General features: G+C 51.4%; 1 protein-coding gene across 2 annotated transcripts in view; it reads left to right on the forward strand.

Moving 5' to 3' along the window:
* The window catches only part of LOC119100896 (angiotensin-converting enzyme), a 32,764-nt gene that overhangs the window by 5,639 nt on the left and 3,105 nt on the right, over positions 1-24,020 (forward strand). Inside the window, exons 2-10 of one of the 2 annotated variants that reach the window (XM_037224089.1) lie at positions 13,328-13,486; positions 14,601-14,694; positions 17,215-17,358; positions 18,296-18,487; positions 18,974-19,071; positions 19,641-19,813; positions 21,789-21,913; positions 23,288-23,388; positions 23,564-23,805. In XM_037224089.1, coding sequence (XP_037079984.1) covers positions 13,328-13,486; positions 14,601-14,694; positions 17,215-17,358; positions 18,296-18,487; positions 18,974-19,071; positions 19,641-19,813; positions 21,789-21,913; positions 23,288-23,388; positions 23,564-23,805 — 1,328 coding nt within the window. Of the gene's footprint in view, positions 1-13,327; positions 13,487-14,600; positions 14,695-17,214; positions 17,359-18,295; positions 18,488-18,973; positions 19,072-19,640; positions 19,814-21,788; positions 21,914-21,965; positions 22,091-23,287; positions 23,389-23,563; positions 23,806-24,020 lie in introns of both variants that reach the window. The other variant, XM_037224090.1, reaches the window with a different exon arrangement.

The following is a 24,020-nucleotide window of genomic DNA, read 5'->3' on the forward strand; positions in this document are numbered from 1 at the left end:
AGAAACCGCCCCGTGAGGTGCGAACAGTCCGCGTTGGACTAACTTGTGATGATGTAGCTAACAAAGCGACGAATGATTGGCTTGCAATCCATGCTACAGGTGTCTGAATAAGTGTATCTGTCGTTTTTTACATACTGGATTCCTGGCTGACTTTGGCCCCATTCAGAGTCGGTCATGAAGTCCGGTGGTATCCGTCGTCAGCGTAAGGTAAGTCCCGCCTTTTGGTACCGCCGAGCTGTAACATGTATCGTGCCTGTTGGCCCAGCAGAGTCGGTCATAAGTCCGGTGGTATCCGTCGTCAGCGTAAGGTAAGTCCCGCCTTTTGGTACCGCCGAGCTGTAACATGTATCGTGCCTGTTGGCCCAGCAGAGTCGGTCATAAGTCCGGTGGTATCCGTCGTCAGCGTAAGGTAAGTCCCGCCTTTTGGTACCGCCGAGCTGTAACATGTATCGTGCCTGTTGGCCCAGCGGTGCTTGCCGTCCGCGGCCCCGCAGATCCGGCTGCTAGCTCCCCGACTCTTTCCTGCAGCGTGCATTCTTCCACGAGCTGGCGCTGTCTGGGTGCGGCCTTGTGTACCTGTGCCCCGCCCGTGGCCACAGCCGAATCATACCACAGGACGCCTCCGCCGGCCGGTCCGACGGCGCCCGGGCGTGGCTCCCCTCGTCTTCGCGTGACGGTAACGGGAACGGGTCGGGTCGGCTGGAAGCTGCGTCCACTTTCATTTTTGCAGCCGCCGCCCGCCACCTTTCTACCCCACAAAACCGGTTTGGAGCGCCTGGGGCGGGCGGACGGGAGGGCTGACGGACGCTCGCCCAACGCGGCGCTGGGCTATGACGAGCCCTCCCCCCCCCTCCCCGCCACTCCACCTCACCCCATTTATCGGCCGGGTGCCAGGCACATGCATATGTGCACAGCACAGGTGGAAAACATACCGCGTGTGAGACCGAGGAGCAGTTGGCGTTAACCGTTGTGCTTTCACAAGCGCGAACCCTGCGGTTCACTCATCTTTGACTGGTGACCGCACGGATGCAACTGAAGGAATTGTCGTGGCCATGATGCTGCCTTTTGAACACGTGACACGTGTATCATCGGTGACATCGTCCTTCCTGTTTTGTGCTCTAAAATGTATGGTATATATATATATATATATATATATATATATATATATATACTTCTCTCTCTCTCTCTCTCTCTCTCTCTCTCTCTCTCTCTCTCTCTCTCTCTCTCTCTCTCTCTCTCTCTCTCTCTCTCTCTCTCTCTCTCTCTCTCTCTCTCTCTCTCTCTCTCTCTCTCTCTCTCTCTCTCTCTCTCTCTCTCTCTCTCTCTCTCTCTCTCTCTCCATCTCTCTTTCTCTTCTTTCTCTTTGAATGTCTGGTTTCGCAGGCTTAGTGAAGATCTCGGCATTCCTGAAATTGCGCATGAGAAGCAATGGTGTTTTTTCCGGGGGATCTCTGGGTGCAACACAGCAAAATGATATGAGCATAAGGCACGGTTAAACCAGAGAAGGACGAACTTATGACAGTATTTTTTCAGGAGCATGATAATAGCCAATAGTCAACTTAGCTCACTCAGGTTTCCAGAAAAATAGTGCACACTACTTCTAAACAGAATTTGTTATTGCTTGGATGATGCTAGAGATCCAAACTGAAAAATGAAAAATCGTAGAATCTAAGCATTATGCAGTGAACAAACACAATAGTTTTAGTTTTATATCATATGTCAAGAACTAAATTAGTTGTAATGGGCCGGAATAGTGCAGCCTAGATGGGTCCAGTGTCGTATTGTTGCAGGCGTGCTTTATGTATTTGTATGTCACGCTCATGCACATTGGCATGACACGTTAAAGCTATCCACTGTCACTAACCTTGATGAGAGTAATCAGGGGCGGTTTGCGACCAAAGCAGATAAAGCTGAAGTTATAAGATGCAAAAGCAGATTTGGATATGTTCATCGCCTATTAAAACGTGCGTGAAGTGCACTATCTTAGTCTTGATACTAGCGCATTTGATTCACGCATGATTAATGTTATCACCTTAAGCGTGGTCTAAGAAAATACACCTGAATTTCTAAAAAAAGTTGCAGAAGACCTTCCAACATCATCATATTTGGTTGCAGGGTTTCAAAGCTGATTGTTGAAATAGTTGTCGTTATGTTTTCTGAACGTTGCGTGCTGTCACTCAGGAAACACGAGACCATTCCTGAGTTTCCTTGCAATGTGTCTGCGGTCCACTGCGTATCTGATTGATGCGATTCATATTAAGCGGCGTGTTTCCCGTCAGGCCAGCTGACAGCCAACGACGAGACGCACGCGGCGCACAACCTTGCTTCTAAACCGAAGCGGATGCGTAGCCAGCGTTGTTTTAATCTGCTCTTACCCGGATGTAATTTTACGCTGCTCTTAGCATTAGACTCGTAAATTAAAATCGAACAGCGTATTGCGTGGTGCTCGAAAGGCTCAGTTATTTGAAAGGTAAAATATGTTGTTGAGATTGATGACATCGCAAAGCGAGGTTAGATTAATTCATTTTGCGTCCCGAAGTCGATATTCAGTGCAATGCCACAAAATTGCTGCGCCCTTGTTGCTTTTTTTGCAGCAGCCACAAATGCTGTTTCCACTAAAGCATAAATTCCTCGCAGTGTTACGATATTTAACATGCATACGTCATGTCTACGTCTCCCTAAGTATGTCATTCGTTGAGTCGCCCTCCCCTCACGGTATGTTCTGGGTGAAGCCATTGGGACATGGCTGATGGTAGGAAGACAGCGCATCAAATAAAGACCGTCGCACCTGATATTATGACCAGCCTTCTTATTGCGCGCTCGGCAGCCGGCGGGCGCGGCACCAGCACTATGCACGCTGAACCAGCTCCATACTCAGATCAGATGCACGCTGGACCAGCTCCACACTCAGATCAGATGCACGCTGGACCAGCTCCATACTCAGATCAGATGCACACTTAACCAGCTCCATACTCAGATCAATCAGATGTACGCTGAACCAGCTCCATACTCAGGTATGCCAACACATAAGTGCGGCGATAGGAGCTGCCGGTCACCACAATGTCCCTGACCAGCGCATGGCTCTCATGACAGATACATTACTTACGTTACAAGCATTTACGCGAACCGAATGGCAACGCAATACGTCGGCCCCTCGGTGCCACGACCCGCGCGCGTGCCCAGTGCACCGCCCTACACTTATTCGATTCAGGAACGTGACTGTGCGCGCTGCGGGCCGGTGCTGCACATGTGATCAGCAGATCCAGGCACGCGGAGGAGACGTGCTGTTGTTTAACAGCACCTTGTCAGGGCGCAAGCAGTGGGGAGGGGGGGGATGAAGGACACATGGGCGTATCCGATGGTCAAGGGGCAGAAAATGACCGTTGTTGTCGGTGCGCCCGAAAACACCAACACACAACAAAAAAGGCTGGAAGACCGAACGGCCCGAAGTGCTGGCTGAGCGTAGGCCGATGAAAAGACCCCGACCGACATGCCCCGGCTCTCATATGTCAGAGGGCCTCTTACGTCGTCCGAATGTCCCCTGGAACAATGCGGGCCTCCGAATCGGCCGATCCCGCGTCGGTTCCGCCCCAGGGGCTCATTTCCCAAGGGAAGGTAAGGTGGGATCCCGCGATTTGCATTGGCCGGGGCCCCTGAAACAATGAGGGCCCGATGAACCATCGCGAAATTAACTGCGCGGTGGGTTTATTCGGTGCAGTCATCGAATACCGTGGTTTATTCACTTTATTGACTTAAAATGCAAGCTGGATTGTATGTTCTGGCGTCCTCTAGTTTCTGTTCTAGCTAAAGACGTCAGGAACTAAAAATAGCCCAGACAGTTGCACCTCCTCGAAATAAGGTGGCCAAATTCGGTGGTTGTTTTTTTGTTTTTGGTGGGGCCTCACACCGGCAAGGACGTTTTGTCAACTCTGCTGCTCCCCCCTGACAACACTCTGGCTGCGTCCTTAATTGATTGTATATCATAAAACTGATTACAAGAAGGGCGGCGCATTGCCGTATTCCCGTTTTCTATGAACGTTTATTCACATGCAGTGCCTCACGTCACGGGCAGATTGCTGCCAAACGCCACCTGTCAGCTGCTCGGATCCGCCTGACCACCTGAGTTGGTGGCGCACCACGGACGCATGTGCTAACGCCGGTCACCGGACGAGGCGCGTGCGGTCAGGCCGGCATCCCACACAGCGCGTGTTACTCGTTCGGCGGCGGCATGAAGAACGCGCCGTTGAACTGCGCTGGACACGTCCCTTCAGTCCTGTTTTGGTCATGTGCAACATCCGGCCTTAAAAGAGGTGGGCAGGGAGAAGATGGATGGGCCCAAATTTGACTCGCCAGTTTATGGGAAAACAAGGAAATAGACTTTTACGTCATCCTGGCGTGGTGCGGACATAGCCCTGCTGCCTGCCCGAGCTTTTTGCATCCGCTAGTGAAGACGCATGCACCTGCTCTGGTCAAGAACGCCACGACTTTCCGCGCTGGTTGCCTGGCTGGACTGTTGAAATTTTTCCGAACTTTGAACGCGGGTCTCCATGGAACTAAATTTTGTCATGTTGTTGACTGCATCACTAACGGTCAAAAGATGCATCGAATAATCGGCTAGGAGTGACCGTATCCAAATGATCACTCGAGATGTCGCGTGGTGTGAGACGGGGTGAAAAGCAGTGGCATGTATGGAAAAAGCGGTAAATATGTCCAAGTCATTCGCCATGGCGTAGCTTCCTTTTGACCGAAATGTGTGATTTTAAATAAAACAGCTCGGTCTCCATTAATCTTAACGATTTGGCACATACGAATGGGCATAGGCGAACCAAACACATAGCAAAAATGTCCTCGGTGGGGGAGGTAAATGTCAAAATTTCTCTAAAATGCTGCGAATCTGGACCCAATTCCTCCGAAAACACCCAATATCCAATGTAAGTTGGACATTTCTGGAGTGCGCGGATGCAGCTCAGGGGCATGGCGACCCCATAGGTCCTCCAGTTGACGATGTTCTCGAGCCGAGCGTAAGGTCTATTTTCATGAAATGAAATCATCATTGGCCTATGTCTGCAACGAGCGGGCAGTAATGCTAGCTGCCTCTCACTTTTTCAGATTTACTTTGCTTTCCGCTTCCTTTTGTGCAACCTTAAACACGGTGCTGATTTACGTGGTTCACCAGCCATGTCTCTCAGACCGCACTAGACGGAAGTGCTTTATACGATGAATGGCGGCATGGTATCCTACCATGTATAGCGAACGGAGGTATGTAAGGGCGAACCCTAGGCTGCTCTAGGAGCAAAGGCTTCGTTTTGTGTTTTTATATAACCTTCGTAATTCCGTCTGACTGTTTGGTCTTCTCAACACAGGTTCATGGAGTCTAAAATCGATTTGTCTCAGTCATTTAATGTAGTCCGGCATGTCAGGTAGAATATAGGATTTTAGATAGCACCGTGGTTTCGTGTACCTTCAGCGAGATTACCGTTTTTACGCTATCTGGTTCAATATTCCAGGTATCTCTTGAAATGTCCCAATTTCGCGGACGATTTACATCAGCAACATTGCTACGCTGTGGCCTGACCGACGTATTAATTTTTGGCATGTTATAAAGCGTTAAAAATATATTGGGCATTTCAAGAAAGCCCTCACCAAACCAAGCATGAATTATATGGTGTGGCCTTTTTATGTTGTCTGTTTAAATGAAACGACCATATTCTTCATCGTTTTTCGCCTTATAGTGGCATACACTAACTCCTCCAGTAAACCGTGAGTTTATAGGAGGTATTTCTGAACGGCTCTCGTTCAGGGACAGATGTTTACCGGGTGCAATCGTCTTGCAGGGGCAAAGTAGCACAACACCATGCACCTTAAGTGTCACACAGTGCGTGCAATGCGTTTGTCTACATGTCATGATTCGGCGCCCCGTGTCATCAAGTAGACTTTAACAAACGGCGAAGTTTGACAATTCCACTCAAGAAAATTTTTGAAGAAAAGGGCTGTTGCCTTCCAGCATTAAGTGCTGCCTGTGTAGAGCCACGAAACATTCGGCAGTACTTTCCAGAAATGCATTAGCACTTTCTTTTTTTAGGTCGGTCCGAACAGCTTGCAACAATAAGCGATTGAGACCATCACTTCATCCATTTTGTCAAAAATTTTGCCCGCAACTCTCCGAGGAACGTTTTGCACGCCATTTAATGCATGGACACAGTCACGCCGTATAATGGCGGAGAGAGGTTAGTGTTATCAGTTCTGTCCTATGAGGCAAAGGCTCATTGCACAACATTGATTATTTAATTAAACATTAAACATTAAGTGGCATTCCAAAGCGTTCTGCACGCGGTCTAGTCAGCTTCTGTTTCGGGCACCTTAAGAAATACCTGAAAATGGCTCACACGGATATGTATATAATACAGATATATTTATACAATATATATGTATATATATATATATATATATATATATATATATATAATATATATATATATATATATATATATATATATATCTCTCTCTCTCTCTCTCTCTCTCTCTCTCTCTCTCTCTTTATATATATATAATATATATATATATATATATATATATATATATATATATATATATATATATATATATATATATGTGTTCCTCACGCAACTGCGGTGATAATGATGATTACAGAAAGCGCCCGCGACCTGGTAAGCCTTTCAGATCACCGTGTACTAGACTAGTAACTTGGGTTGCGTCTGTCTGTATGTCTTTCTGCCATTTTTCACTGCATCGTGCCCGGGCCGAAAGGCGATTCGCTGAATGGCGACATTTGGATGCGACGCGCAGGCACTCGCGGCGGTTTTCTACTGGCAGTTCGCGAGCCGCTGCGGTCCGGGATTTGCTGCGTGAGGGTTTTGCACGGGCAGCCAAAATGTGACCCTCAATGAACCAGACGAGCAGCAGCTTAAAATCGTGGCCACATCTCGGTAACCAGGTGTTGGACAGACCAGAAGTTCACCGTTTGACCGTCAATTGAACGAGGAACTGCATTGTGTGACGTAGGTGATTGAACGTGATCCGTTCCAAGTGCATAGAAACGGCCGATATGGATTTTTTTTCGTTACCATTTTTTTCACGTTTTGTGCCACAACTCGGCAGCCAGGCAGGACGGAAGCGCGACTCCAATTTCAGAGTGTCGACCAGCGTACCGTCCGCGAGTAATGTGCCCCACATGAGCCTATGTGACGCATGGTTGTCCAGTATCCTCGGGCCCGCCGGAAGCATCGGCATATCGAAAAGGTGTTCCGAATATAACCCGCTATCGTCGGAACTGTATCCAGGGTGGTGACAAAATTTGCATCACCGCATGCACACATTTTATGCTTCCATTTTCCACTCATTCATTTGTAATTCTGTACACAATGCCGTCCAAATATCGACTGTACATGAGGGACTGCGATCCCACCTATTTGCGTCGTTAAAATGTCACCGATTGGTCGCTTAATCGCCGCCGGCAAGTCTTTAAAGTAAAACAGCCAAACGCGCACGTGCCCAATGTAGTTATTCATGAATCAAATGATAAATTCATTCATTTACTCCCTGCGGCGAAAAGGGTGAGCAGCCGCGGTGGTCCAATGCACTGCTAAAACCCATTGTTTTTAGACCTATCAGAGAAATCACACATATCGAGTTAAGAATCATTCGCAATATATATGATGAGAGGATCCAGGAGATACAATTTGTTTTCAGCGAAGCCCACTGTTGCAGCAAAACGGCACTCTCAGTGTCTTGATAGGCTTTGTTTTGAAGTCACTGCAGAGTCTTAGCAATCAGATCGCGGGCTTATTACGTGAAAATGTCTCAAATAATGTTTTAAATAAACTATTTTATTACTGTCGTGTGCTTCAGCACCTTCGACGCACGAGTTTATGACGCGAGGTCGGTAAGCGCTATGGCAGTGTTTATCTCAAGCTGAATTACAGGCAGTGCCCCACATTTATATAGAGTTTTGAATTGAGATAGCGATCTTGAAGACCTTTCGGTGCTATTTGCAATCCTGCCATTAAGACATAAGCCTCCCCTATCTTCTAATCTATACGCCAGAGAAAATGGGGAAAGGTATATCGGAAAGAGTACTTCAGGCCCATAGGCACTCATGGCGTCAAAATAACGTCATTCAAATGATGCCATTCCATAAGCCATGCGGCGATTAAGGTAAAATGCGTTCGTCAAGACGTTCATATTTGGCGTTCGTGAGCGCGATTTCCAGATATAACGACCGTCAATTGGCTCTCAACCAATGTTGTGCAAGGTTCGATGACGTAATCAAACCATGACGCACTGAGGAGCATATTTAATAAACAGACAACTGTGCTGTCCACAGCAGTCTTTTCTACTTAAAAAGTGTAGCAAAACTGATAAGTGAGCTTGTTTTATCATATCTGACGTTTGCTTCACTATCTTCAACTATGAAACATCCCTGTAACACTATTCTATGGGCTACGCTTGCTTCGATATCTTCAAATGTGAAATATTCCCTTCAACACCATCCTATGTGTTTACGACTGCCTCTTGAAACAGAAAGAATGGAGTGCCTCAGACAGTTGCAACAGCCACCTCTCATCACTCACGCGCGCATAAAGTGGGCGGGGAAGGAGCGAACGGTCAACGACCGATTTACGTCAAGGTTGTAAGCTATTCACCCCATATTGCACGAAAAGCAGGATCACATATCAAGTTTGTTTCCCATAACTGCATACGCCACTGCTAGTCAGGATAGCACACCCGTTTCCCGTCCGGCATCCCGGCTTTCATTGGTAGGATGGGTGAGAAGGTAAGATGAATGATACTGAATGCATCGCAAACTAAGGCAAACACAGATCGTCCATAGCATGTGACAGGCCTTCACATGCGTCTTTAAAGAGTCAGCTGTGTCCCACACCGAAGCAAGGCAGCAAGCACTTTAAAGACTTAAGTTTCAGCCTGACAGCGTAATTTGCGGATGCTGTATGAAAACCCGGCAATATGTCAAACACGAACCTTTGTTCTAAATACCGGGCCACGTTATCCGCCTACAACAAACGTAGGTAAGCAACTTGTCTAAGAAAAGCGTACACCTTCGCTCCGCATACAACACCGAATCGGGTGGGCTATACTGGAGGATATGCAAATCGATGCCCGGTGGACCAATCCCCGCCCAAGGCGGGCAGCGTCCGGAGTGCCTGTTTTGTGCTGTACATGGTGTGGTGTAAGGGAAGATAGTTCGGAAACACATACTGTAACAGGCGTCCCACTTGCATTTTTCACCAAAAAGTGGTATTGATGATCCATAAACATGCAGCAGAGCAGTCATACGGTCAGTTCACATTGATCAATATCCGCATACATTGATTGTTAAGTCACGTGGAAGGCAACTGGTCCAGGACATTGGCTGCCGACGGGACGCGGGAACAGGGCTCAGACAAGGGATGTCCGAAAAGGGCTTCCTTTTATGCGACTTGGTTTCTTGCACGAGAAGCCCCGGTTTTATGGTTTTTGTTACATTGTTTTTGACCGGTAGTATTTGAAGCGTCCGAATTTGTTTCTGCCTAAAATGCTGCGACAAAACATATCTCCTGACAAGCGGTAGGCGAAATCCAGACGGACAAAACAAAAATTACCAAATGTGTCGGTGAGTAAATAGGTAAGATTGTGCAGCAATAGAAAATAGTTGCAAGAGTATTGAGAACGTACAGTCCTCCATCCCTACCCCCGCCCCCCTTCCCTGGTCGCTGGGCTTGCCTCCCAGGTAACGTTCCTTAAATATGCTAAGGACCTGCCCCCCCCCCCCCGCTTTTTGAAACGTTCCTGCGCCTATGGATGTCTTCTACATCAAATGGATCTCTGTCAGTTGGGAACCGGGCCAGTGAAAGTAGCAGATGCAGATAACGGTTTACGTGAACGGGTATCCACTGTCCTTTCTCTCTCGTAGGGTCTCTCTCTCTCTCTCTCTCTCTCTCTCTCTCTCTCTCTCTCTCTCTCTCTCTCTCTCTCTCTCTCTTCTCTCTCTCTCTCTCTCTCTCTCTCTCTCTCTCTCTCCCTCTTTCTCTGTCTCTGTCTCTGCCTCTGTCTCTCTCTCCCCCTCTGTCTCTCTCTCTTTCCTCTCTCTCTTTAGCTCTCCCTCTGTCTCTATTGATCTGTCTCTGCTTAACCCACTTTCTCCCTCGGAGTATCTCTTTAACTATTTTTTACTCTCCCTCTCTGCATCGTTCTGTCTTTTTCTGAACTTGACCAAAACGTCCGCATCTGACCAAAGCAGCCGCCTTTATGCACTGATGATCATAAGGCATCTCTTGAAAATGGGCGTGGCGGATGACAGCGAACAATTTGTGGTCAAATTGCTGTCTATGTAGTGTATGCTACAATGGCGCCTTTTCAGCTTTTCCGCCAGATGTCATTGGTTGATGGTCATTATAACGGCAGCTGGTCCCTTTCTCAATGCATGCTACATTTCGGACTTCTGAGAACTGTTGTCACGCACATCGATTTCATCCCAAACCGGGAGTTACGTAAGAATGTTGTGGGCGTCACATCACGACCGGCGACACATGTGACCAACGCTGCTGGTCGTGTCGAGTGCACGGACACGGCGTGAGAAACACTACTTTGGAGCACTCCTTACTCCCCCTGCAAACATGAATGATGGTATTGGTCATTTATGAATACGAAAGACATGGTCAGAGACATGACCATCTCAGAGCAGGAGCTCCAATCCAAAGTACCCAAGTCAGCAGCTGAGTGAAAAGGCGGTGGTTTTTATTAATCCGACATGTGCAGTGCACTAATTATTCCTCTACTGAACAAATTATCAAACATCCTCTTCACAATCTACTCCAACTGACCAACGCCATCGCCTGAGCCGTGCGGCCTCAGCGCCGCCGAGCTGACCACGCGCCGCCGCTTTCGCCACGACCGGACGGCCAGGCCGTTTGCGGCGCAGCGCCGGCGGCTGTGGGCCGGCCGGCCGGCGCAGTGGCGGCGGCGGCGGCGGCGGCGGTGGCGGCGGCGGCCCGACCTGGCGCAGCGGTGCGCTGGAATGCGCCACCGCGACCGTCGGGTCAGCACCTGAGCGGGCCGGTGCCGGCCGCGGCCGTGTCAGGCACCCACCGGTCCGCCCGGCTCGCCTGGGCGGCATACGGGCGGCCGCTGCGCGCCGAAAAACGCACATAAACACCGCATACAAGGGCTGCGGGAGACAGAGGAGAGTGAGAGTGGGAAGGGGCAAAAAGCGGGGTGACGAGAGAGAATGGGAGAGGGAAAGGCCGCGACGTGTGCAGATAGACAAACTGGACCTAAATGTATGGTTATGAAATCCGAAGAGCGATGTAGCTGTCGGACATTTTTCCGTCGGACCAACCATTTGCTATTTGAAATAATGTTATCCAGGCTGCAGGTCGCAACCAGTATCGACCAGCTGCTATCTGCAATGCGTCCCCATGCTCTTTACATGAGGGGAATAAACCTTAATCTTGTGACGGACGGCTGGGATGTACACACACCACGGACGTGGGGGAGGCGAATTATCTCCGAACCTTCCACGACAACCTTCACGAGTTATGGCCTGTCTGCCTCGAGTCTGAAGTCGGCCACCAGTGTCTTGCGCAAAGACCTCTGCAGAATAGGCTGCCGATGTTCCCATTGATGCATTGTCGTCCAAGGCACAAGAAAATGAAGATAGAGCGCGCGGGGTCTCAGTTAAGCCCAGTAGCGCCAGCGCCGCGAAGTAATGATGAAGCCCTGCATTATAGCTGGGCAAGGAAGGCCCACGGGGAAAGACTGTGGCTGCATTACAAGACGAAAGCTAGCATTGAGAAAAGATGGACGCCAGCGCATCGCAGGCACCATTTTAAAATCAGTGAGGTGGTGATGCTAAGTTTAAGTGCCCACCAACCTTTGGTGACCTGTGTATATTATAAGGACTTTGTCAACGGATGATGGCTCACTTAATGAATATAGCGCAGCATGTCTGATTATGTGTAAAGAAAAACACCTACCAATGTTTGACATGAACCCAGTAAATATGCTAATTCGCTACCCAAACGTACCGGCACTCCACACGAGTGGTATGGTCGCATTAGCCATGACACTGACCTAGGCTCATGCGTCGCACAGTGTGCAACCTGAAACCGTGTTCCGACTGCAGCGCGACATCGATTCCAGATATCTAGAGCCACCCTTGTCCTCCCGGCACCCGCCTTAATGAAAGCCGTAGTGCGCCTGCCTTAGCCACAGTGCACCTGCCTCAGCCATAGTGCACCTGCCTTAGCCATAGTGCACCTGCCTCAGCCATAGTGCACCTGCCTCAGCCATAGCGCACCTGCCTTAGCCATAGCGCACCTACCTTAGCCATAGTGCACCTGCCTTAGCCATAGTGCGCCTGCCTTAGCCATAGTGCGTCTGCCTTAGCCATAGTGCACCTGCCTCAGCCATAGCGCACCTGCCTCAGCCATAGTGCACCTGCCTCAGCCATAGTGCACCTGCCTTAGCCATAGTGCACCTGCCTCAGCCATAGTGCACCTACCTCAGCCATAGCGCACCTGCCTTCGATGCGCACCCGGCAGGCGGCCACCAGACCACCCGCGCGGGCGGGCCGACGCAGCCGCCTGCGTGAGCGAGCACTGACCTCTCGCTGGCAAGTTTGCAGACGCGCCACCTGAAGCGGTCGGAGCCGGCTGCAGCCCGGCCCGTCCCGGCCCGCGCTGTCCTAAGTCCCGTCCCCGCGACCCGGCCGGGCCCGGTTCCCGCCTGTCGCGTGGGCGTCACGTGGGCCTGAGGCCGTTGCCTGGTGGGATTACTGATTTGGCAATCCAGGGAAAAAACGGCCGGGAAAACCGGTAACTCCGCAATTTTTCAGAAGTTTTACCGGAGCCATATCTCTTATCATATAACCTCAGAGATTGTAGTATATATATATATATATATATATATATATATATATATATATATATTTCTCTCTTCCTCCCTCCCCCCCCCCTCTCTCTCTCTCTCTCTCTCTCTCTCTCTCTCTCTCTCTCTCTCTGTTGTTGCATATGAGTTTCATAATTGTGTGCTCTACGTACTACGATCGGACCGCTACCCGTTGCCCTGCACACATGGCGTGATCATGGCAGGCCGCAACGGTGACGTCTCATGACCGTGCCATGCGCATTCCCGGCGTTTGTGGGCACCAGTCAGACAGGCTTCACGATTTAAATCAGGTGCAGCGATCGGGCCGTGACGGGCCGCGACCGTGATGAACCGTGACTACGGTATGCACGGACTGTGGTGTGCTACGACCGTGATAAGCCGTGGCCTGCGTTAACCGCGACTCCCTGCGTTTCTCGTACAGCTCGCCGCCCGACTGGAGTACGCCCGATTCGACAAGCAGCGCTGGACGGAGGTGAAGAAATACGACTGGTCCAAAATCAAAGACGAGAGCATTCGTCGCCAATTCAAGATCCTTTCTATGCTGGGCACAGCTGCTTTACCTGAAGAAAAGCTAAAAAAGGTGAGGACATGGCGGATGTCATCTCTACTGCAATCACGAACGACACAGTTGGCTTGTAAAATCTGTCAGACTTATGAGAAGTCAGATAGGGCTGGTGTCTGGCAGCAGTGTGCTCGAATAAGCATGCACAAACACTTGATCAAATATACAGTTGGTTACAGACAGATGCGTCTTCGTGTAACAATGTTCTCTCAAACATTTGGCGAAACCTCTCTTGCACAACTATGCTAACATGTTAATCTGTCCAGCTTCGGTGCAAAACGAACTTTTAACCGGCTCGTTTTTATTGAATAATAGGTTTCGGGATAATTATACCCTTTCTGATCCTGGCTCATTGTATGATCAAGGCTGAGGGACGGATGGAGATTATCTTGAAAGCCACCGTTCAACAAAACCAGGCTGGTTTGAATATATATATATTTGAATATTAATCATGGCCCAGATCAATGATATTCCCAACATACCAGCTTCGATGGCTATTTCAACTTGAATGCCATGCATTATTTGTGCTACCTACTAAGGGCGGTTGTGCAGGTGAATTGACTGATATTCGTGCGGTTGTCCCTCACGATATTTTTTATTCACACCTAACGCAACGCTTCGCCAGTTGCTTCTCTAGCTGTACTCAGGTGTCACTAGGTCCGGAGGCCGTCTGTTCCATAAGGTGCTTTTCAGGACCACCTTGTGTGACCTAAGCTGTGTTAATAGTTACACTATTGACGATAGTCGGTAGTCTGAATCACTAATAGTTACGCTATTGACGAGGTCGGTAGTCTGAATCACCAATAGTTACACTATTGACGAGGTCGGTAGTCTGAATCACTAATAGTTACACTATTGACGAGGTCGGTAGTCTGTATCACTAATAGTTACGCTATTGACGACGTCGGTAGTCCGTATGACTAATCGGCTCGCGCTCCCACCTCGATCAGGTATTTTTCAACTTCATCTAGGTGTGTGGGTATTCATAAATGTATTGTGTTCACTTCTGGTGCATGCACATGTGTGCATTAAAGTGATTTCGCACGCGTTCGCGTGTGCAGTATCATTCAATTGTGCACACGTGAATGGATCAGTCGCGGCAACCAGATGTTCAGTGGGTGATCTTTTTCAGTATGACCAGATGCAGAGCTCTATGGAAAAGACGTACAGCGTGGCAAGAATATGCGACCAGAAGAGAGAAAACTGCGATTTGAGCCTGGAGCCAGGTGAGGGAACAGGAGCTTTGTGATCATATTACAAGTGGTTTCATATGCACCTACGTTTTCCCTATTTTTCGTGTCTCCTTCCATGCCCAACATTTTGTATTCATTTACCTGCTTCGGTGTCTTGGCTTCGCGCCCCTCTTATCCGGCGTGGCCTTTCAGTACACTCTCACCGGAAACGTGTCGTAGGCCCTCGCTATCCCCCCCCCCCCCCCCCATCGCAGGACTGTTCTGTAAGCTCCTCTCACGAGACGGCCGTCCTGTGGGCTCCTCTCATTAGACGGCCGTCCTGTGGGCTCCTCTCATTAGACGGCCGTCCTGTGGGCCCCTCTCATTAGACGGCCGTCCTGTGGGCTCCCTCTCATAGACGGCCGTCCTGTGGGCTCCCTCTCATTAGACGGCCGTCCTGTGGGCTCCTCTCATTAGACGGCCGTCCTGTGGGCTCCTCTCATTAGACGGCCGTCCTGTGGGCTCCTCTCATTAGACGGCCGTCCTGTGGGCCCCTCTCATTAGACGGCCGTCCTGTGGGCTCCTCTCATTGGACGGCCGTCCTGTGGGATCCTAACATTATACTGCCGTCCTGTGGGCTCCTCTCATTAGACGGCCGTCCTGTGGGCTCCTCTCATTAGACGGCCGTCCTGTGGGCTCCTCTCATTAGACGGCCGTCCTGTGGGCTCCTCTCATTAGACGGCCGTCCTGTGGGCTCCTCTCATTAGACGGCCGTCCTGTGGGCTCCTCTCATTAGACGGCCGTCCTGTGGGCTCCTCTCATTGGACGGCCGTCCTGTGGGCTCCTCTCATTAGACGGCCGTCCTGTGGGCTCCTCTCATTAGACGGCCGTCCTGTGGGCTCCTCTCACTAGACGGCCGTCCTGTGGGCTCCTCTCATTGGACGGCCGTCCTGTGGGCTCCTCTCATTAGACGGCCGTCCTGTGGGCTCCTCTCATTGGACGGCCGTCCTGTGGGCTCCTCTCACTAGACGGCCGTCCTGTGGGCTCCTCTCATTAGACGGCCGTCCTGTGGGCTCCTCTCATTAGACGGCCGTCCTGTGGGCTCCTCTCATTAGACGGCCGTCCTGTGGGCTCCTCTCACTAGACGGCCGTCCTGTGGGCTCCTCTCATTAGACGGCCGTCCTGTGGGCCCCTCTCATTAGACGGCCGTCCTGTGGGCTCCTCTCATTAGACGGCCGTCCTGTGGGCTCCTCTCATTAGACGGCCGTCCTGTGGGCTCCTCTCATTAGACGGCCGTCCTGTGGGCTCCTCTCATTGGACGGCCGTCCTGTGGGCTCCTCTCATTAGACGGCCGTCCTGTGGGCTCCTCTCATTAGACGGCCGTCCTGTGGGCTCCTCTCATTAGACGGCCGTCCTGTGGGCTCCTCTCATTAGACGGCCGTCCTGTGGGCTCCTCTCATTGGACGGCCGTCCTGTGGGCTCCTCTCATTAGACGGCCGTCCTGTGGGCTCCTCATTAGACGGCCGTCCTGTGGGCCCCTCTCATTAGACGGCCGTCCTGTGGGCTCCTCTCATTAGACGGCCGTCCTGTGGGCTCCTCTCATTAGACGGCCGTCCTGTGGGCTCCTCTCATTAGACGGCCGTCCTGTGGGCCCCTCTCATTAGACGGCCGTCCTGTGGGCTCCTCTCATTGGACGGCCGTCCTGTGGGCTCCTCTCATTAGACGGCCGTCCTGTGGGCTCCTCTCATTAGACGGCCGTCCTGTGGGCTCCTCTCACTAGACGGCCATCCTGTGGGCTCCTCTCATTAGACGGCCGTCCTGTGGGCTCCTCTCACTAGACGGCCATCCTGTGGACTCCTCTCATTAGACGGCCGTCCTGTGGGCCCCTCTCACTAGACGGCCGTCCTGTGGGCTCCTCTCATTGGACGGCCGTCCTGTGGGCCCCTCTCATTAGACGGCCGTCCTGTGGGCTCCTCTCATTAGACGGCCGTCCTGTGGGCTCCTCTCACTAGACGGCCGTCCTGTGGGCCCCTCTCATTAGACGGCCGTCCTGTGGGCCCCTCTCACTAGACGGCCGTCCTGTGGGCCCCTCTCATTAGACGGCCGTCCTGTGGGCCCCTCTCATTAGACGGCCGTCCTGTGGGCTCCTCTCATTAGACGGCCGTCCTGTGGGCTCCTCTCACTAGACGGCCGTCCTGTGGGCCCCTCTCATTAGACGGCCGTCCTGTGGGCCCCTCTCACTAGACGGCCGTCCTGTGGGATCCTAACATTATACTGCCGTCCTGTGGGATCCTAACATTATACTGCCGTCCTGTGGGATCCTAACATTATACTGCCGTCCTGTGGGATCCTAACATTAGACTGTCGTCCTGTGGGCTCCTCTCACTAAACGGCCGTCCTGTGGGATCCCCTCATTAGACGGCCGTCCTGTGGGCCCCTCTCACTAGACGGCCATCCTGTGGACCCTGTTACTAGACGGTTGTCCTATGGGCTACCCCCAGTGGCCGGCCGTCCTGATGGCTCCCACCAAAGTTCCGTAGCCTCCTCTCATCAGGCGGCCTTTCTTTCGAACAGACCTGTCCGAGATCATGTCCAAGAGCAGAGACCCGGAGGAGCTGGCACACGTCTGGCTCAATTGGCGCGAAAACACGGGACGCAGGATGCGAGAACACTACAAGGCTTTCGTCAAGCTCATCAACGAAGCCGCTGAACTGAACGGTATGGCTTTGATTAAGGACCCAGTATGCCTCCATTCCGAGCAACTGGGCTGCTGGCTCTGTTGCCAGGTGGTGAGTGTCCGGTGAATCGTAAAATTATGGTTCACTGCCGTTTGCGGTTGTTTCCGTATTCACAGCAACGTGTGCCTTCACCCCATACACACAGGATAATGCGGCGGCACTGGCACCTCGGTGGCACAGGCGGATCGGAATGTTGCGGGCCCAGGTGTAGGGCATCGCGCAGCTCTTTGTGAAACCCCCGAGCGTTTGCTTATTTGCCGCGAGGATTCAGTTCAGGCCACCGGAGGGCCCCATCGGCGCTCCCCGTCAAAACGAGCCTTTCTTACCGCTGCGGGTGACCGCCGGTTTTAGTTACCTGAAGACGAGAGATTGCATGTGTTTGCACGTTTGGTGTGCCGTTAGGAAGACAGTGCGAAAAGTGTTACAAGGTAAACAAATGCAAGATATCTTTTCTCAACCTTGCCAGTACGTTTTGCTCATTTTGATCAAGGTAAAAATATTGCAAATGAATTTCTCGGATCGGAGTTCACGCTGAGTAGCGCTCGCTGCGTGAGCTCTGGCTCAGCAGTCCGATCGTGAAATTTAGGGTTAATGGTAGCGATTCGTGGCAAAATAAACACAACGCAATGCTTGACACGATCTCTGCCGTCCTGTGGCATTACCTAAAATTTAGCACGGCTGCTGCCACCGATCATTAGCTATCCCAGTCAAGAGCAAAAATCGCGGCCTAAAACGACTCGAACCCATCCCTCCACAGGTGGAGAAATTGCAATCGCTGGGCAGATGCTAAAGCTGTCTGCATTACTGAAACGGCATTGTTTGCACCTGTGCACCTGAATGTGTTCGCTGCACGCTCCTCGTCACTCGTCACCACCTGTGTCACAGCGCGATCGACGTCACCCCCGTCCCTCCGGCAGATTTCAAGGACGGCACAGAGATGTGGCTGAACGCCTACGACACGCCCGACTTCCGGTCGCAGATCGCGCGCCTCTGGGACCAGCTGACCCCGCTGTACGAACAGCTGCACGCCTACGTGCGCGGGCGTCTGCGCAAACACTACGGCGAGGACGTGGTCAGCAAGGACGGCCTGATCCCGGCCCATCTGCTGGGTGAGGAGGCCCGGGCGACGGGCCCTGGACGACAGCAGGCCGGGCCCCTGCCGTTACCCCCCCCCCCCCCCCCACCCTCCCCACCTTCTTTAGGCAGAATCGGGCACCTCCAAGCGTTGCGCTCCGGCGGTCAGCTGGCGTGATGCGAACCGCAGTGCTGTGGTCACCAGCTGACTGCGGAGGGTAGCCGGCTACAAAACTTTACAACGTTCCCTACAGTGATTATGATGGCCTCAGATGGCCTCCTCCACCTCGAGTTAGGGGGCAAAAGGCGGTGAAGGAGGCAAAACCCCGCCACCTCTTGATAACGCCGCACATCACTCGCCTGTTTTGAGCGCAGCAGTCTGAATCAAAATATTTACCGGCACTTGTTGTGATGCTAATGCTAAGCCTCATCAGAGCGCCGGGAGTTAAGAAGCTGGCGGTCGGCCTGTAGCCCGGGCTAAGTCTCGGCCCGCATGACGTGATCCTGGATTTCTTTTACAGGCAACATGTGGTCCCAGTCGTGGTCCAATCTGCTGGATATTTGTAAGCCTTACCCCGAAAAGGCCAGCGTTGACGTGACGCCTCAAATGGTGGAACAGGTAAGCGCAAACTTCACATCACGCTGTCCGACGCCAGCAGCACACGCGGTTGATGACGTTACGTTTCAATATTCGGCAACATTGATCACGGTATATCGTGTAAAATTAGCAGATTTCGCGCAACATATCTTAACGAGCTTTGTTTTGTCATTGACACAAGTGCAGATTATTTTTAACCAATGCTGGTAGAGCAATGACAGGGCACTCGTGTCATGAGCGTGACTCGCGGTCCGCGAGGTGGTGGGTAGCACGACCCCACGAGGTGGTGGGTCCGGCTTCATTACCAAGCGTGCTCGGCAGTCGGTGACAGACGCAATCGCAGAATGCAACACAATTACCAGGGTCTGATGTCGACATGGCTAGTAGTAGCAAAAGGACACAGTCGTAATACCACACAACAGTAGCCTACACAGTGAACGCCGCACAGTTCAACGAGTGAAAAAAACACGCGTAAGCTTCCCACGTGCGTCGAAAATTGAGCGAGCGAATGGCGACGACGGCGGCCTAGCGGCTGCGTTCACGTTTTCCCCTTGCGCGCCGCGCTCAGATGTGGCGCCTTCCTGTCGCAGGGCTACACACCGCTCAAGATGTTCCAAATGTCGGACGAGTTCTTCACGTCGCTGGGTCTTATCCCGATGACGCCCGAGTTCTGGAACAACTCCATCATCGAGAAGCCAGCTGACGGCCGTGAGCTCGTTTGCCACGCCTCCGCCTGGGACTTCTACGACGGCAAGGACGTGAGGTGAGACCCTGCGCCGCCGCTGCTCATCCCACGATGTCACGATCTGAAGGACGTCAGGTGGGACCCTGCGGCACCCCTACTCATCCCACGCGGTCACAATCTGAAGGACGTCAGATGGGACCCTGCGGCGCCGCCGCTCATCCCACGAGGTCACAATCTGAAGGACGTCAGGTGGGACCCTGTGACGCCGCCGCTCATCCCACGAGGTCACAATCTGAAGGACGTCAGGTGGGACCCTGCGGCGCAGCCGCTCATCCCACGAGGTCACAATCTGTAGCCGGTCGCGAGGCTGCTCATCGACCTTCAAGATACTAGGGGGCACTGCTTAAGCAGCGTCATGCGTTATTCAACGACGTTAACGTGAACCGTTTGAGACCCCGAACAAAGTTTGAAGCGTCGGGATTTATCAATATTGCAACTGAAACCTCGATAACATCGTTTAATTAGTACCCACCTGCATAAAGCAGGTCAGCTATTAAGAAAATGAACTTCTAACACACAATGCCAAGAACAGGAGCTCAGGTCCATTTTTGCTAATATCACACCTGTAAAGCTCGTCCTGTTAGTGTTCAGGCAACACCTCAAAGTTATGGAAGTGGTCAGCTAAAGTTCAGAATCCCCACGGTTGACCCAGGGTTCAGGTTGACCGGAGAGACACGGGTATCGCGCTGGCCGGAGCGGCCAGTTCGTCTGCGGATCTTTCAACACGACGACTAAGACGGTTGGTTGGGCTCAAAAATTCCCCTGGGGATTGGCTAGGTAAGCTTTTGCACTCCGCGCGACCAAGGTGATCAGTAGAACTTCAAACTTAGCTTAACATTAAGATATACTAAAACATAAAGATATGCACAGAGCAGTCATTAAGACTGAATCGACGTCGCTGAGTGTCAGGTCGCGCTGGTGCCTGATCGCGCTTTTGGATCAGACCATGTACTGCGTTCTTACTTGCGACCTTTGATTTTGCCAGAATTTAGGCCGCTAACTCAGGCAGAGTAGTTGGCGCCAGTGCTGTATCGTCTGCAAAAGCTTTCACCGTCGCCCTACAAGGGGATCTCCGAGACCCCCTAGGGTTCTATCGCAGTAACTTCATTTTTCGGTATCACGTCTGGTTTTGAACACAGTATCAAAATTTTAAGTAGATGAGCCTGCATTATTTTTCCAGATGTTTTGGGAGTTGGAAAGTGTACGACCTTGATGGTGCATGATCTATGCTTTCCTTTTCAGGTCATGTCCGCAATGTTTTGATAAAAAGTGAAAACTGACGTTTTTTATATAATCTCGGAGTCACTTACCTCGAAGTAAATGCACTCTAACGTTTTCTAAAGCTGTTTTTCTTGACACTATCACTCTAGCGTTTCTCCAGCAATTCTGGCTGCTGTTGCATGATCAGAACATCCACGGCTCGGCCAGGTCAAAGTTTGACATTGTGCCCATTTTAACCCTTTTAAATGTCAAACAATTTCAGCCTTGCCAATATCTTACTTCTTGGAGTGCTTTCGTTACGCTCTTTCACGCACTGATTTGGTTTGTCCGGCTTCTGATATGCCAGCAATGCCAAAGCGCTGTTTTCTTTTTTGTCGTACCATGCTTAGTTTTGAGATAACATGGGTGTACATATTCCTTATTTGAAACCTACCACCTGATTGTACCTGTTCTTAGTCGCTCCTCGGAGGAAGAAGGTGAGAAAACTCCGAAGACGGGCGAGAGTTGGCGTTCCTCCACAACCGATGCTGAAGTCGCCGAACCAAATATTGTGCATGGTGTTTTGCGTGGGCCTTGCGAAATTCAGGACGCCGGTCTCACATCCTCCGTAGAGGTCCGCAAGGCTCTGGGATAGTCCTTGCTATCTTTGTTGTGCGTAGTGCATGTTTTCCAGGATTCATTATCAGTCCATGCATTTGAGCTGAGTAAACCGCAATCCCGTCGTGTTACGTCGTTTCAGGCAAACAACTGGATAACGATGAGCTCTTTCCAGGATAAAGCAGTGCACAGTGGTCACACTGGAAGACTTTATAACCGTCCACCACGAGATGGGTCACATCGAATATTTCCTGCAGTATAGTGGCCAGCCTCAAGTCTTCAAAACGGGAGCCAACCCAGGTGACTGGTGTATGAGTGACCAGATGACACATGTCTCCTGGTACATTTTCAGGATCAAGCAGTGCACCAGCATCGACATGGAAAGTTTTGTAACCATCCACCATGAAATGGGACACGTCGAGTATTACCTCCAGTACAGAGATTTGCCCTTTTTCTTCAGAAGAGGCGCCAACCAAGGTGACGTCCGACAAACCGTTGCTCGGACCTCGAGACCCTCGGTAGTGCCCGGCTCATTGATGGGTATCGGGCTTTATCTGTATTCCTGAGTGCAACAAGATAAACCTCCGTCGTCTTTGGGTGTGAGCTTCGGAACAAAACAAGCACAGCGCCGCGCTGCGTATGACGGCAGCTAGAGCGTTGCGCTTAGTGGACAGCTTGTCCAGCTCGTTTGGCTTTTGCACCCTGCGACAGTGAATGATCAGCATGAACTATTGGTGTGTGTATGTGTGTTCCTTTCCGCTGATAATTGGTACGTGTACTCCTTTCCGCTGATAGTCGGCATGTGTGCTCTTTTCCGCCGATAGTCGGCATGTGTGCTCTTTTCCGCCGATAGTCGGCATGTGTGCTCTTTTCCGCCGATAGTCGGCATGTGTGCTCCTTTCCGCTGATAGTCGGCATGTGTGCTCTTTTCCGCCGATAGTCGGCATGTGTGCTCTTTTCCGCCGATAGTCGGCATGTGTGCTCCTTTCCGCTGATAGTCGGCATGTGTGCTCCTTTCCGCTGATAGTCAGCATGTGTGCTCCCTTCCGCTGATAGTCGGCATGTCGCATGCGGATAATGAGGCATTAATAAGATGTGGTTCATCTCCATCAGCGAATGTTCAAGGCAGGGAGTGCCTAGATCTTGCTGCGTAGTTCGCTGCATCCAGTATCCGGACCTTGGGCCTCACGCGTTATATGTGAAATAATTATTACGCAGGATTTCCTGACTTTTTCACAACTGGTACTGCTATTCTCGTCCTGTGCATTTTTTCACGCAATTATTGGGTTATTTGAAGTGCATGTGTCAAACAGCTTCACAAGTGCAGTGCAGCCTTGGTAGGTACTCATCATCTCTGGGTGAGCTAGATCGCATTACATGTTTACTTGAAAAGCATCCAGGGCTTGTACTGCAACACCATTTTCTCCAGGCCGACATGAATCCATATCTCCACACGGACTTCTATACTTATTTCCGCGGACTAATGATCAATGCAAGGGTTTGCTTTTAGGCTGATCTGAGGTGTCATCGTCTTCCTTTCGGACACTAAGCTGCCCTGTGCTTCCCAATGCGATAGCTGGTGCTGAATGGGCTTGTAAGATACCGTTCAACATGTTTTGGCTTGCTGTGAGTTCCTGAGGAGGCCGCTAACTGGGTGGGCTCACTGTGCACCAGGCTTCCACGAGGCCGTCGGTGACACCCTGGCCCTTTCCGTCGCAACGCCCAAGCATCTCAAAGAGGTCGGACTTCTGGAGGAGGTCGTCAACGATCCAGAGGTAAGAGACGGGTCTTTCGAAGGGCGGAAGGTCAGTGGTCCGATGAGAGATTGTGTGCGGCATTCCGAAAGTCAATAGGATAGCCAACTTTTTTCGCCAGATGCAAGGCTGCGCATGTGGCGTGATCCATCCCGTCGATGCGGAATGGACAAATAGCTGGCGGGCGTTTTGACAGGTGGACATGAATTTTCTGATGTCGGTGGCGCTGGACAAGATCGCCTTCCTGCCGTTCGGCTACCTCATGGACAAGTGGCGCTGGGGCGTGTTCTCGGGCGACATCTCGGAGGACGACCTCAACTGCGGGTGGTGGAAGCTGCGCGAGGAGCTGCAAGGCATCCGGCCGCCCAGCGTGCGCTCCGAGATGGACTTCGACCCGGGAGCCAAGTACCATATCCCGGCGAACGTGCCCTACATCAGGTCAGCCCTGCCGCCAGCGGACGGCAGCGGACGGCTCAAATAAAGCGTGACTTTGATTGAACGAAGGTCTCAGTTCTTGTAACAGTTACAGGTTCGTTCACGTGTCGCTGATATCGCATAACTGTGTGTTAGTTGTGACAACGATGACATTCTTAGTCCTGATGCGCTGAAGGCTTCGCCCGACATAGCTGAGGAATGGCGACGTAGTCGTTCGT

The sequence above is a fragment of the Pollicipes pollicipes genome, unplaced genomic scaffold (assembly GCF_011947565.3).
Source record: "Pollicipes pollicipes isolate AB1234 unplaced genomic scaffold, Ppol_2.1 Scaffold_4881;HRSCAF=5763_pilon_pilon_pilon, whole genome shotgun sequence".
Lineage (NCBI taxonomy): Eukaryota > Metazoa > Arthropoda > Thecostraca > Pollicipedomorpha > Pollicipedidae > Pollicipes > Pollicipes pollicipes.